We start from the raw sequence: 16,322 nt of genomic DNA, 5'->3' as shown, positions 1-16,322 counted from the left end.
ATATTAATTTGATTTACATATTATTAATATTCTTCTTATTTCTATGACCTAGAAGTGGTCTGCATGTAACAAAAGGCCCCATCTCACATTTTAGTTTGAAAGGATTGCAGTTGTTCAGTGTGTCCTAAAGAGGTATGCAGAATTCAGAGGACTAGAAGGGAGGCCCAGTGTCCAAGACAACAGCCGCTGGTCTCACATGGCAACTGAGCACCAGAAATGTGGCTAGTCAGAATTGAGATGTGCTATGAATGTAAAATACACACTGGAATTAAAAAAAAAAAATACACACTAGATTTCAGAGCCTCCGTACGGAAAAAAAAACTCATTATTTTTCATTTGATTGCATGTTGAAATGATACTTTGGATATGTTACATTAAATATGATGTATCAATTTCACTTGTTTCCTTTTTTTTATGTTGTACTAGAAAATTTAAAGTTACTTGGTTGGCTTGATTGTATTTCTATTGTACAGTGCTGGTCCAGTATATCATTCAGCATTGAGTTTTGGAAATTCAAAGGTTCTACATGAGAAGGTCTATAAAGGAATACGGGGATTATGGATAAATCTCTTGCCCTTGACACTTTAAGAAATATAAATATGTAATACATATTTATATATAATTAGAATACATTTATGTTAAAATGTATATAACCCCAACTTGTGAGTTACCTATAGCACTGACGAAAGGAACCACAGCTAGTTTAAAAAGGCCATAATTGGTAAAGTTCTTTTAGTTCAAAAAAGCAGAAATAAAGATGTAACGGGAAAAAGGTGAAGCATACCTCATTTTGAACATTAAATTATGGAAACAAAAATCTTCTAACTTCTGAAATCACTACCTCAAAGGTCCAGATTGCATTGGTTTAAGTAACCTGGATTATTAAAGGTTTTCTGACAAATTTTTCATAACCATCTCTTGAAGTTGCTACTTAAAATAGGAAAAATTACTGCCAAAGAGTCTCCAGTCAGGGCTTTCTGCTGATCTGGAAGTAAAAATCCAATGTGGGGTTTCGCTCTGAATTGATATTTTAACATTTTACCCTGACTCGTACCGGCCAGTTGCACAGGCTTCAACTTCCAAATACTGCTGGGGGTGGGAGGGGGTCCTCACACGCCTTCCCTCGCTTTCTCAAACCCTTCAGGGCTCCTTCCCGCCCGCCACTAGTCGGCACTCCCCAGTGGCGCGGACAGGTGCAGCGCACCGAGCCGCCTCCCGCTCCCAGCACGCGCCCGCAACCCCGCACCCTCTCCCCAAGCCGGCCGCGCCCTCACCGCTCCGCCCCCAATCTCGGCGCGCGCGCACACACCGGCGGGGGCGCGCCCGGCCGGCGGGGCCGCGCACGCAGCTGCCGCCGCCACCGCCTCCTTCCCTCCCTGCAGGCCCTCCTCCCCTGCCCTCCCCTCCGCCCCCTTCCCCGTAGGCAGCCAGCCCGCCCGCACTGCCTCCCTCCCGGCCCCGAGCGCTCTGGCTGGGTCTCTCCCCCGCCCCCGCCCCCCTACCCCCCCAGGCTCCCCGGTCGCTCTCCTCAGGCGGTCGCCCGCGCTCGGTGGATGTGGCTGGCAGCCGCCGCCCCCTCCCTCGCTCGCCGCCTGCTCTTCCTCGGCCCTCCGCCTCCTCCCCTCCTCCTTCTCCTCCTCAGCCGCTCTTCTCGCCGCCGCCGCCGCCTCCACAGCCTGGGCCTCGCCGCGATGCCGGAGAAGAGGCCCTTCGAGCGGCTGCCTGCCGATGTCTCTCCCATCAACTACAGCCTTTGCCTCAAGCCTGACTTGCTGGACTTCACCTTCGAGGGCAAGCTGGAGGCCGCCGCCCAGGTACGGCGACCCTCGGGCGCCGGGGGCGAGCTGCGGGGCAAGCAGTTAGGCCGCGGGCTGGGCTGGGGGCCCGTGCCGGAGGGCGGGCGGGCGGGCCGGCCTGGGCGCTGAGGGCCTGGGGTTGGTGAGGCCGGCTCGGGGACCGGCGCGCCCCTCTGGGGCTGCCGCGGGGCGCCCGGGCCGATGTGCTCTGCCCTGCTGGGCTGGGGCCCCGGGCCGCGCTGCGGGGAGCAGCGAGGGAGCTGGCGGGCCCTGCCCGAGGGCCCCCCATCCCCCCAGACCCGGCTAGCACACCTGTGCGGGGCTTCCCCTCCCCGACCCCCGGCCCTTCCGGGCTTGGTAGTGTTCTGGGCGAGGCTGGAGGCTGTAAGAGGAGGCCAGAGTGGTCATCGGAGTCCCCGCTCTTGTCTCAGCCTCCTGACTCAGTTCTTTTCTCTGGTTCTCCCTACGCCCCACGGAGGACACATTGGAAGGGGGCGGTCATCTGGGACTCCGGCCGCCGCGCGTTAGCGAGGAGGGGAGATTCTAGAAGGGGGGAGAGAGTGAGAAGGAGAATGCTAATCCCAGGCAGCCTTGCTGAGTTCTCCCCGCCTGCTCCGGCCCAGGGGCTGGGTTTCCAAGATGATCCGCCCCCTCCCCCTTCCCCTCAAGTGACAGTGCAGCAGTGACTTTGTTCTCTCCTAACCTCTAGAGAAGCTGAAGGAGGACCCCATCTCCGCTTTTCCTCCCCTCTTCCTGGCTTTGCCGCCTGTGAAGCAGGTGGATTTATTGTTAGAGCGATGGTTGCTTAGCAGTACTCTTCTCTGGAAGAAGCTGCTAGTTTTAGCATACCACTGTTGAAAATATTCCATTACTCTTCATTGCAGTTTTTGGTGAATCATGCTCCCCCCCCCCCCAACATTATCTGAAGTATTGATTTCGGAGACTATTAGTACTGATGCCCTACAAATTCCCAGACAATAGACATTTGTGACATACCTTGTTATATGATGTATTATGTGAAGTCCGATGAAAAATGGGAACTATTTAGTAGTTATTTTAAAAGAGAAGAGTGGTAAATATATTGTGTCTTTCTCTACTGTAGTCAGAGAGGAAAAACTATTAGGCCTCAACCTTAAAGAACAGGGTGGCTATAGCAGTAAAAATGAAAGAAATGTATAGTGTTGGGATGAACTGAAAGTTTGAAGTTGTCTTTGAAAGCTGAGTGCTCAGATTGAAAATATGTCTGAAAGTGTAGAATTAAAAAGTATACTGTCATATATGGAGTGCTTGTGTGAAAAACAGGAGGGCCCTAGGGTCCGGCTGCATCAAAAGGCAAAACTTACCCCTTGGAAAGTCAAGTGATTTAAAAATTTTCCATTAAGAATATGAATCAGAATGAGTGTATCTTCAGTCTAAATTGGGATTTGAGAGGGTTATTTGGGAGACTGTTTGTTTAAGCCAAGTGACTAGAGTGTTTGATATATATTGGCAGGGGGCAGATGGGAGGATTGTAAACAGTAGTGTGTCTTGTGACTTGGCAAACCTTGGGGAAGAAGGACCTCTGATGAATGAGTTCGCATTATGTGAAAAGACTAAGATGGGAAAAAAAAATCATTTATTTCTTTACCTCATTAGCTGGTGTCACCGGTTCATAATTTTGAGAGATACCTATTTAAGGAAAAATTTCAGGAAAAAGAAATGTCAATAAAGATTTTTAAGTGATTATTAAGAAGTGACGGTTTTATTTAAGTGTTAGGACAGAGCAAGAGGCAATGACATGCTTCTCCTTCCCCCCTTTTTCCTTGTTTTTCCAAAATATGTGGAAGGCTGCTTTGGGCCATTGAGGAAGCACATGGTAATGTACTAGACATGAACAGGGAATTGTTAATTTGGTGTGAGGAAATAAATCTTTTTTAGTAACAGGAGCTTTTCAAAGCAGTTGTTTTCAGAAATTCTTTTCAGGCTAGAGGGCAACACAAATGAAAGATGGTAGTAGAGTGAATTCTAACAGGTTTTATTAAAGAATGATTGGACTTTTTAATTTTACACATTGCCACCTTTGGGAGAATAAAGGAATTCATGTTGGTGAAAAGTTGACATTAGTAAAAAAGCATATATTCATATTTTTGAGATCCATGGATTGGAGCAGTAAATCTAAACTGTGGTGTTATAAGGTATCTTATTGTGGAAATCAAAAAATGTGGACAGGATTGTATCTCTAGAAATCTAGATTTATAACTGGTATTGGGTCAGTTTCCTAACAGTTGGAATCATATTACACAAAGTATACAAGTTACTTGGTTGCTTGAGTTGCAAAATTTTATGATAAGCCCAGAGTATTTGTACAGGTTACATATTAGAAACTTAGTGGATTTTTAACCTGGTCTGGGGTGTGGACTCCTGGGAAAGGTGAAGAAATTAGTCAGTGTGCACTGACTTTATAAGTAGTTGTCTTTTACATAAGTGTGTGTGGTCTGGGTCAGCAGGTTTTGCAAAAGTGCTACCATGGGCCTAGAGAAATGGGACATTGTCACCCCTCCCGTGCACTCCCCCCTTTACATAAGGAGAGCAGTGGGTTTTTGTAGCTATTTTGAATTCTGACTCTCTTGCTTTGTGGATAATTAATAAAAAAAAATAGATAAGATGTTTATGTGAGTGGCTGCAATGCCTTGTTATGAGTGCATTGTGGTTTATACAGTAATTGGACTTTCTCTTATGGAAATATTTAACCTGTGCCAAAGAAATTAACTTCATCCTTCAAGGCCAGAAGTCAGGATATAGTAGACAATCCCTGGCCTTTGCCAACAAAATATTCATGTTGGTGATGACTAAATTGGCACTTAGAGGAGAGTTACAGATATAGTAGTTTGTTTGGCAGGCTAAAACTTGGCACCTAAATGGATGTTATTGTCAATCCCGTGTTATGGAATTTTCTGCCCCAATTTTGCATATTTTCTTTTTTTTTTTTTTTAAAGATTTATTTGTTTATCGGAGAGTGGGTAGTGTAAGTGTGCAGGGTTAGAGGGAGTGGGAGAGAGAAACGAGCAGATTCTGCACTGAGCATGGAGCCCCACATGGGGTCGATCTCCTGACCCCAAGATCACAACTTGAGCAGAAATCAAAAACCCATGCTTAACTGACTGAGCCACCTAGGTACCCCTTGAATATTTTCTATGCAGTCATTTTGGTTGTTTTTTTTATTACTTAAAGAAGTGGTAAAATTAATAATTTGTGTCACATTTTGCTAGATCACTACATGGTCTTAAGAAATTAAATTTAAAAGATTGGTGATAAGAAATTGAACTTGTTTAGATCTTCTACTGTTTCTTGAAATGTATGTATGATGAAACACCTCAATATAAGAAGCTTTTATATGTTAAGCTTTATCTACTATCATCTGGCAATGAATTTTACAGTGAATTTTCCAGATAAATGAATCTTACCCTTTGAGGCACTTAGGCTTTAAAAAATATTTACTGATTTGGATGGAGAAATATTCCAAAAATGTATTATTTTTTTAAACTCTAGTTCCTTATAATTGAGGCTTGTTTCTTTTCTTCTTTTTAAAAATACTGGACATCATTCTGGATATCTGTCATTGATACCTATAACCACAGATTACCCCAAACTGGGTACTATAATTTGTTAGTTTCATATTTGTTTGTTTTTCTTACTGTTGGGTGATTGCTTCTTGCTGCTTATTGTGCTTTGTTGCTGCCTATTGTGCAATTTATTCCCGCTTCTATCTTACTGAGCTTGATCTGAAGAGGTCTCAGTAACCAGAAAAAAGCTTGTGTGACCTTAAAAAGAAATTTCTAAGTGTGGGTTTGATGGACTCCCTTCTGAGTGAAGGGAATGAGCTTTATTGTAATGGACTTTGTATCATCTATTCTGGCTTTTAAACAGGGCCTTTTTTTTTTTTTTTTTTAAACTTCCTGGTTCTAGATAATTGATATTGTCCAACAATACAACCTGGACAAATGTGATCTTGAGTAGTAAATTATGAAACTTCTCTGAACTTTGCTACATAAATGAGCCTGTTCTTATTGTGAAGTAGATCTTATTCTAATCTGTATGTGAGTCAGTGGCAAAGGACTGAGTCTTCTGATAGCTCTCTTATTAACTGAGATTAATTCTCCAGATCTTGTAGATACAGTTTTGAACATCATTTAAGTATGTAGCTCTTAGTTTATTTGGCCACTTGAAATCACTTTAAAATTTTACTTTAAATTAGGAAATACTTTAGAAATACAGAAAAGTAACCCACCACACAGACTTAGCATATATTAACGTTTTCCCCCATTTGCTTCAGACTGCGCCTGATGTTTTTTGGGAAATAAAATGTCACAGATACCACTAAAGTCCATTTCCATCTCTTCCTACCCCCACTCCCAGAGGTAACTTCTCTCTAGGTAGGTGAGTATTATGCCTGTATATGTAGTTTTATTGTGTATGTAAGTAGCCATAAACAATAAATAGCAGTGTTCTGTATGTTTAACATTTTTACATTTGGGGTGCTACATTTGACTTTCTGCATCTTGCTCTTTTCAATGTCTCTTTTGTTAGAAAACTTGGCTCAGTTTTTGTTTACTAATTAATTGCTCCTTATTGTCTCTAGAAATTACAGCCCTATTCCACAAAGGCAATGATTATTTCAAAATTTTAACGATGAAATTGCTTGTAAGGGAAAGTGACTCAGGCTTCAGACTGAAGATTTCGTTTTACTAAAATCTGAGGGCTTTGGTAATCACAGAAAAGCTTCTTGGGTCTTATAGTACATGTAAGATGTATTTCTGAGTGATCATAATAAAGCCTCATTCAGGGAAAAAAAAAAAAAAATCTCACAAACTGCCTTCCTAACTCATAGGAAACTTCCATTGTGAAACTGTTACCAGTGGTCAAGCTGCCTCTTCAATAGAGCCATTACTTGGTGTTTGGTTGAGTTGCAGTGCAGTCTGTATGGGGCTCCTAGAGGACTTAACCCTGGGTTTGAAACAAGGAAAGGAAACACTGTGTTCCATTCTTTCGGAGCATCAAATGGAGAAGTTGAAAGTGAGCTTGTTATCTACACCGTATATATGCCTACTTCAACATTTTGCTTCTATTTTAAGCTTGCAAACTGTGAAGATCTTAATGCTGAAATTCCTTTGAATTATTACCTGTATTTTTGGTAGTGGAAAATATCACTAACGGTGATGTTAGGATGTGAGAATTCATGTATTGAATCATCAGGTCAGTGCTGTTATGGGGAAAACATCAAAAAGAGCAGTGTTACAGTGTGGTACTGAAGCACTTAAATCTATGTAGGTATTTAAAATCTGTACATGTATGCTGACATCCAAAGTACTATATAATGTAGCACAAAGCTTTTAAATTTTCTGTCATTCTGGTAGACACTTTATAAACTGTTAGGTGAATGCTGTTAGATGATATTTGGAGGAACATCTTTATGATTATAGCACGTTTAATCTTGGTCTCTGTTTATGCCTTTTTTTTTTTTTTTTTAAGTAAACTCTGTGCCCAGTGTGGGGCTTGAACTCACAACCCTGAGATCAAGAGTTGCATGCTTTACCGCCTGAGGTAGCCACATGGCCCTCTGTGCGTGTGTCTTAATAACAATATCTATTAACTGATTACTGTGAATCAGGTACTAAGTACTAAAACAAACACTTTCTATCCTGTTTAAAGGACATGGCTAAGATGAGGCAGAGTATACTGTGAGATTTTTAAAATTTGAGTAGCGTTCTATTACTAAGATAAATATTTTTGTTCCTTTGGTTCTTCCTTTCCATCCTCCGGAAATGGCAGCATCTTGGAAAAAAAAAAAATAGCTATTCAACAAGCAGCTTAATTCAGTATATAAACAGGTGGGTTTCCCCTAAATACAGGAGGAATTAGAATGTACTTATAAATGGATGTTGTAGCTTGTGCCTTTCCAAAGTATGCAAACTCTTTCCCTTAGAATGTTAAGTAGTAGTGAGGTGAATGTCAATTGGCATATGTAGTGTTGTACAGCTATCTTGACATTGGAAGATTAACTGCTTGGTTACCATTAAATTCACTGTAGATGTTGGATGAAAATATGCTTGCCTCAATAAAGATGAAGATGTGTAACTAAACTGCTGTTATTATCCTGTTGGCATAAACTTCAAACTCTGGAAGGTTTTTATTCATTTTACTTTTTGGAGACACCTCCCTGCAGCCCACCCCAGTCTCATTAAGTGCTTCATTTCTCTGTGTTGCTGAATTTTTTAAAAGTGAATTTATAAATAGGCACAGGGATCTTTTTTGCTTGTTTGTTTGTTCAAATGTAGTGCTATAAATGGCCGGTTGGGACAGAAAGGTTTCAGTACTGTTTAGGAATGTTCCTGATGAAATAAACAGTGTGAAGGAATATTACCACTTACAAAAATTATTTGTTTATTTATTTATTTAAAGATTAATTTATTTTTTAAGTTAAGATTTTATTTTTAAGTACTCTCTGTATGTAACATGGGGCTGGAACTCACAACCCTAAGATCAAGAGTTGCATGCTGTACGTACTGAGCCAGCCATGTGCTCCTGCCACTTAAAAAAATTTTTTAAAAGTTCATTGAATGACATTTTTGTTTAGAAACAGATTTATGAAAAAGGATTTTTTTTTTTTTTTAAACTAAGCTCTACACCCAGTGTGGGGCTTGAACTCATATCCCCAAGATCAAGAGTCTCATGCTCTACCAACTGACCTAGCAAGTCCCTGAATAGGATTTTTTTTAATGAGCCGAAATAGTTTCACAATATGTGTTAGCAATTTTTACAGGCTTACTAATATGTATCTATAACTTAGGTCAGGTAATTTTAGTTTGAGATTAATTGTATTTATTTATTGGTTATTAATAAAATGATTACTCTTGGGTATAGCTTTTTCATACAGACATTATATTACTCTTGTGTCCTTACCTGGTTCTGTGTTCTGTTAGTCATCTTGAGGCACTATTGACCTACTGTGGGCTTTGTTTGGACGGCACAGTGTTTTTGCAAATTTTGTGTTAGTTGCCATCAGTTACAATTTGGGAGATCGTACATGAAATCTGAAATTTGTGGCTTTTTTTTTTTTTTAAATAATCTCTCTGTCCAGTGTGGGGCTCGACTCAGACCCAGAGATCAAGAGTTGCACATGCCCTACCAAAAGAGCCAAGTATTTGTTTTTTGTTTTTTTTGTAGTTGGAAGATCTGTCAATACGGAGTCTGCTTTTCTTTTCTTTTTTTTTTTAAGATTTTATTTATTTCTTTGACAGACAGAGATCACAAGTAGGCAGAGGGGCAGGTGTAGAGAGAGGAAGGGAAGCAGGCTCCCCACTGAGCAGAGAGTCCGATGCGGGGCTCGATCCCAGGACCCCGGGATCATGACCTGAATTGAAGGCAGAGGCTTTAACCCACTGAGCCACTCAGGCGTCCCCGGAGTCTGCTTTTCAATACAGCAGTAATTAGTTAGCTCCAAGAAATGACTACTTCCCCTTCCTTTATGCATAGCCTTCACCTGGCCTACTCTACTCACCTGCTTGACTGGCTTCTGTAGACATTTGTTTGTGATTTAGGGCATCTGTACTTTTGTTATTTTATTTTTAGATTTTATTTATTTGTGAGGGAAAGAGTGTGTGTCTGCCTGTGAGCAGGGAGGGACTGAGAGGGAGGGAGAGGCTGAAGGGGATAGAAAAACTATTTTCTTCAAAACTGCCACATTCAGATCTAGAGAGATCTGAAGCCCACTCCACTTTGAGCAGGGAGCCCCATGTAGGGCTCCATCTCACAACCATGAGATCATGAACTGAGCTGAAACCAGTAACCGAATGAGCCACCCAGGAGCCCCAGATTTTTGTTATTTTAAATTCAGAGCATTCAAAGGAATGGTCTGAAAATGAATCTGAGGTTCTGTTTAAATACAGCAGGTATATAAAATCAAGTCTACAACCAAATTGAAAAGTGGGCAAGGGTTATAAATGAACAATTTGCAGAGAAAAAGTAATGGCCAAAAAAAAGAGGGGCGGGGAGAAACTAAGTAGAGAAGATGCTTACTTAGGGGCGCCTGGGTGGCTCAGTGGTTTAAGCCGCTGCCTTCAGCTCAGGTCATGATCTCAGGGTCCTGGGATCGAGTCCCACATCGGGCTCTCTGCTCGGCAGGGAGCCTGCTTCCCTCTCACTCTCTCTGCCTGCCTCTCTGCCTACTTATGATCTCTCTCTGTCAAATAAATAAATAAAATCTTAAAAAAAAAAAAAAGAAGATGCTTACTTAACCAGTGCTACTATTAATCAGGAAAATTCTAATTAAAGCAATGGTGGAATATCATTTAATACCCATCAGATTGTCAGAGATTTTTAAGTTTTTTAGAGGATGATGAACATGGTATTTCCTTTTTTCTTTTTTAAAAGATTTTATTTATTTATTTGACAGAGATCACAAGTAGGCAAAGAGGCAGGCGAGAAAGAGAGAGGGAAGCAGGCTCCCCGCCGGACAGAGAGCCCAATGCAGGGCTCTATCCCAGGACCCTGAGATCATGACCTGAGTCGAAGGCAGGGCCTTAACCCACTGAGCCACCCAGGCAACCTGAACATGGTATTTCTTCACTCTTTGCTCATGAGAGTATTGATTGAAACTACTCTAGAGCATAATTGGGATATTCTTGGTAAAGAAAAATATGCATAAGAAAACATGGACCAAGATATTTATTATAGTACTACTTTAAATAACAAAAAAAGTGGAAACAATCTAACTTCCTTTAGGAAGGAAATGGATAAATAACTGGTTTATTTTTATAATGGAATACTATATAGGAGTTAAAATTAATGAATTAGATCTATATCTGTCTACATTTACCCATCTCAGAAACAATGTTAAATGAAAAAAGCAGGTGCAAAGGTGATAGTATTTGTACAAAACTAAAAACATTGCCTACTGATCTTTATATATGTAGCAGAAGTACTATATATACATGATAAAGAGCTACATTAGCCTTAGGAGAGTGGTTATTTATCTCCATGTAATGAGGAAGTGAGGATGGGGCTTTCATTATATCTGTATTTTATTGGGGGGGATCTGAAGCAAGTAAGACAAAATCTTAAAAAGTTTATTTAATCTTGGTGGTGAGGCATTAGTGTCTGTTATATCCAAAATGTTACTTTGATAAGAGAAAAAATTTTAAAGAGTGTCTTATGAAGTTTTGACATGATTCATGATACCACTTTTCTTCCTCTAGCCTTAAAGAAGGTCTTATGATGGGTTTGATGTGTAGGTTGAAATACATAATTAATTGCAACATACAAGAAATGTTTCCTAATTAATTTTTAATATGGAAAGTTTTAATTGTTTTAAGTAAAAGCTTAAGTAGGAAAAAATGCTTTTATTTAGCTCATTGGTCAGATGTTTAAAGTCTAAAATACTTAAGTGTTTATGGTTGCTTTTAATATAATTTGGAAAATATGAATTGTCTTAGATTACTTAAAACTACTCATTTATTTTTACCATTGAGGTATAAATACTCAGTCTAGGTTTTAGTGATGTCTGGGCTTAAAAAAAATGCCCTGTGACATACATTAGGCCAAGATGAAGATGTACATGTTATTAATCTTAGCTATTTCTGACACTGCTGGTTTTTCTTTTCCCCTTAGGTGAGGCAGGCAACCAATCAGATTGTGATGAATTGTGCTGATATTGACATTATTACAGCTTCATATGCACCAGAGGGAGATGAAGGTAAGAGCTGTTTTCCATTTAATTTGCTGTCTCTCTGTGTGTATCATGTGTCTGTGGTGCATTATACATTTTCAGATTAAGGTAGCAGTGTTTGTTACTTTAGAAAAAGGGAAACATTTTTAGATGTTTGTGGGAAATATTTTAATAATCTATACTATGCGATAAAGGAGATGCCACATTCTAATTCTACTTCAAACATTAACATATTTTGTAACCCTAGGCAGATTCCACTTCCATAAATGTAAAATAAATATAGTACCATGCATATAAAGCTAAAGAGTTATGTTTTAAATTAATTTATTTTAGAGAGAGAGAGAGCTTTGAGTGGGAGGGGCAGAGAGAATCCCAAGTAGACTCTGCACTGACTGTGGAGCCCAACACAGGGCTTGATCCCACGACCCTGAGGTCACAACCTGAGCTGAAACCAAGAATCAGTCCCGTAATTGACTACACCACCGAGGCGCCCAAAACTAAAGAGTCATTTTTGAAATAAGTGCTTTGAACATGAAAGATTGGTTTATCAAGGTGGCTTAGTTCATATGTGGTTTTCTTAAAAGTTTTTTTTTTTCCCTCTTGAACAGTAGATTAAAATTGGAATAATGAATCTTACTCACAATTGAGAGAAAAATATTTGTCCTTTGGGATGGAATGTGGAGGTTAGAAGCTAGATGACCAAGTTAGTTACAGAGTAAGAATATGTTAAAAGGAAATATATAGAATGCATGGGAACTCAATTAGCATCTTTAAAATTAAAACTATTTTAGACCTTGTAATTTTAACAAGGATTAAATTGAGTAGTCTGTTTTGGCCTGAAATCTTATTCCCACATAAGCTCCATTTTAAAAAGTTGTCATGTTTGGCATGAAATCACAAGTGGATTAGTACTGGAATTGAAGTGCTTTTTACTTTTGACAGAATGATTTTTTGGTTAGTCTTCACTACTCTGAGACTTCCTGTTAGAAAATTTTTTGTTTGCTATCAGGGTGCCTGGCTGGCTCAGCTAGTAGAGCATGCAGCTCTTGATCTCAGGGCTGTGAGTTCAAACCCCACTTGGCACGTAGAGCTTACTTTAAAAAAAAAAAGGAAGGAAAAGAAAAGAAAATCTTTTCATTTGATATCAAATAAGTTAGAAATTTTGCCTTTTAGTTCACATTTTGTATTGCTCTTACCCCTCTCCTTTACACTGAAAAGAAGCATACAAGTAATATTTTAAGGCCGAGCTGTATTTATTTTATGAATTTTTCTTAAATTATCTTGTCCATAGAATGATCCCCTCCCCCCCCCAAAAAATAGCAGTTGAGCAGAGTATTGCCAAGAAGTACTTATTGTTCGATTGTTTGTAAATGAGATCAAATTGCTGTGATTTTAAGCTAGTGGAACAGATCCTTCAAATGGACTTTGGATGAGTGCCAACATTAGAAAATTGTTTGGGTAAATGAGAGGGGTTATTGAATTTCTTTATCTGTGAAGAAAAATGTAAGCATTTTAGCCAAGCATATTAAGGCAAGCTTGCTTTGTTGTAGGTAGAGAACATTTAAATTTGATGTAGTTTTAAAATGGTGCCACTATAGATAGGAAGAGATTGTAAAATACACGTGCACCCTCCAGTTGGCATGGTTTCAGCTCAGGTTTGTTTTTATCTTCCTCTACTAAAATGCCAGGAAAGAATTCAGAGAACTCAAATGCTTTGAGTATGTATAACTGAATGGTGCCAAGCTCCTAATAGTCAGAATAGCAGTGTTTGTGTTCTGACTAAGAGGGTCAGAAGAGTGAAAGCTTGTAGAAGTGAAGGGGATTTGGGAGAGATTCAGATAAAACATTACTCTTTTTAGGTACATAAAGTATTTTCTTCAAAACTAGCTAAGGGGTATTTTTCAACTCATTTCTCCTACAGCAATGGGAAAAAACCCAGAGTCATGTGTAAGTTCATCTAATTTGAGAGTATAAGAGAATGGGAAATTGTATTAATGTGGCATTTTAAGGTTTCAGTCCGAAACAGATTTGGCCTTCCAGATTACATACACAGTTGGGGGTATAGCTCAGTGATAGAGCATTTGACTGCAGATTACATACACAGTGTAATTTTATCCTTGGGCAGAGTAGCATTTCTTGATTTTTACCGTATGGAAGAGTACAACATGTTGTTTCTTTAGAAATTAGTAGTTGCAAATTTGATTGCCAGCTCCTTCCAGGGTGGTATGGTTTGACAGGGGAATAATTGAGTCAATAGGAAAGGTACCATTTTTTAAACTCAGCTAATCTCCTTAGTACAGTACCTATTAATACTTATGATTGTCTTCTGTAAGACTGAGTTACATATGTGTAGCCACTAAATCTTGGTACTTTACGGTAAAATCAGAAAGTTGTTCGAAGGCATGAAATTGTTGCTTCTTTGTGTAAATTTTTAATTGATGAAAAAGAAGCTGTCTTGTGGTTTGTGCAGTGATCCAGAAAGACCTATTGGCGTGTCTCTTTAAACTAAGGCACTGCCTTTTCAACAAAAATAAGTTATATTAAAACCTAATTGAGATCTTTGTAATATTTAAAAAATGAGAACTCAGTAAGAAAAACGGCTGAAAACTGTTTTTTTACTGTTCTGCACTTCAAGGGTTGGTGAAATCACTAGCACTTAAGCCCCAGTGCAAGGAGTGCACCTCCCTACACAGTGCAGGGGTTAGTATTGTCACCAGCTTCCGCAGGAGTGCCTGAACTCAGGTCCTGACAGGTAACGAGACTTTTAATTTATCATTAGTAGATGGCTTGGGCATAACCACATGGACATTGATCACTTGAAAATTTTGTATTAACTTTTCCCTTAGTATACTCTCTCAGGTATGTTTGTAGCATTAGGTGTGTAAGGAAGAAATTTTCCCTCTTCCATTCAAAGTTCTGATTCTAGCCTCAGATACGCCAGCATCACCCTTCCTTCCTTATCCATGCAAGGCATGTAAATCTTAACACGTTTCTTCTGGAAGTAGAGGTACATTTTTCAGTGTGCAGGTGAGCGCATGTATGTGTTTAATGAGAGGATGAAGCAGCTAGTCAGAAATACTGCCAAATAGTAACAATTTTGAGCAAAACTATTAACTTGAGAAAAAGAAATGGTTCCTCACACTCGATCAGAGGCCTTTATCATGAGCTTCAGTAGGCCTTTATAAGCCCATCAGCGATACATATTCCGTGGTCATACAGTTAAGTGTAGATTAGGAATAACAATAAGCCACTATCTCTTTGCAAGAGTTGTTTTTGTCATCATTCTGAAAATACATGCATGACTAATTAAATGCTAGCTCTGAAATGTGGAAAATTGAAAGAGAAGAGGAAATACCCATTTCTAATACAAATGTATTGGAATATGATGCAGAATTTCATAAGGAAATTTTAAATGAAAGGAATCAAAGTATAAGTTTAGTAATACAAGTAACAATATAGGGTAGGGGGCCTCGAACCAAAGTTATGGTTGGGATTAAGGAAATAACAAACAGGAGTGAATTGGACTGAATGTAGGAAAGCGAGCATGTTGGGACAGAGGCCAGACCAAAGAAAGTATTAAAGAATACTTAAATTTATTCAAATTTTAAAGAACTTTTCAGGCCAACAACATTTCTTTGGGCTATAGTGACTTCTGTTGAATTTGCAACCTACCAGGGAACTGTGTGTTATGCATATTCTTTATCACTTGGACATGAAGATAAGCCTTGAGCATAGCTTTAAAAAGAGCAAAAAGCCTTTTGAGAGTCTTCTAGATTGTTAATTGAAAGTGGTGTATAATATGCTATATTACTATTAAATATATTTAGCAGATTATTTTAGTGTGCTGTACATGTTCCAGTGGTATATCCTTCTAAAGATTCAGAATACCTCTTTTTAGGAAGCTTTTAAAGTTTTTTGGGCACTACAGTGGCCTTATTTCTGAGCTCTTGTTTTTATTTTGCCTCTACTTTATTTACAAGTTCTGAGTATATTGAGTTTTGGGCATTTCAAACATAAAGTCTATTATGTGCTATTGTTCTTCGTATTAATGTATAAGCTAACAACTACTCTGGGCTATATTGAGGAACCAGATGTTTTCCCAGGTCTTTGGTAACTTTCAGGGCATCCTGTTTTCTGAATTAAATGGTGATTTTAGGGGCACCTGGGTGGCTCAGTCAATTGAGTGTCTGCCTTAGGCTCAGGTTATAATCCCAGGATATTGGGATCGAGCCCCTGACATGGGAGCCTGCTTCCCCCTCTGCCTGCTCCCCCTGTTTGTGTGCGCACTCTCTCTCTCCCTCTCTCTGTTAAATAAATAAAACTCTTTTGAAAAAATGCTGATTCTATTTTTCCTACTAATAAACCTTATTTTTCAGAGAAGTTTGGAGTAAAAAGTACAGAGATTTCCTCCGTGTTCCTTGTCCCACCCACCCTTCCCTTCCCTCATTATCAACATCCTGAACCAAAGTGGTACAATTGTTACAGTCAGTGAAACTTACCTTGGCACCTCTTAACAAAGTCCGTAGTTTACATTAGGGTTCACTCTTGGTGTTATACATGCTGTGGGTTTTGTTTTGTTTGTTTTTTAAAAGATTTTATTTGTTTATTTGACAGAGAGATTCAGTGAGAGAGGGAACACAATCAGGGAGAGTGGGAGAGAGAGAAGCGGGCTCCCCGCTGAGCAGTGAGCCTGATACGGGGCTGGATGCCAGGACCCTGGGATCAGGACCTGAGTTGAAGGCAGACGCTTAATGACTGAACCACGCAGACACCCCGGCATATAAAGTTTAGAATCAGTTTTTCAGTATCCATGAAATAACTTT

The 16,322-nt window shown here is 39.6% G+C and overlaps 1 protein-coding gene across 1 annotated transcript in view; it reads left to right on the top strand.

The window, feature by feature from the left end:
• The first annotated feature begins 1,453 nt into the window (after window positions 1-1,453).
• Window positions 1,454-16,322, top strand: part of NPEPPS (aminopeptidase puromycin sensitive) — an 84,220-nt gene continuing 69,351 nt past the window's right edge. Inside the window, exons 1-2 of the mRNA XM_045984803.1 lie at window positions 1,454-1,814; window positions 11,442-11,526. Of these exons, the coding sequence (XP_045840759.1) occupies window positions 1,554-1,814; window positions 11,442-11,526 (346 nt within the window). The 5' untranslated portion in view covers window positions 1,454-1,553. The remainder of the gene's footprint in view (window positions 1,815-11,441; window positions 11,527-16,322) is intronic.

This window comes from Meles meles, chromosome 18 (genome assembly GCF_922984935.1).
Source record: "Meles meles chromosome 18, mMelMel3.1 paternal haplotype, whole genome shotgun sequence".
Taxonomy (NCBI): Eukaryota; Metazoa; Chordata; class Mammalia; order Carnivora; family Mustelidae; genus Meles; species Meles meles.
Note: the sequence above shows the minus strand (reverse complement) of the source record. Positions and strands in the feature narration are given on the sequence as shown.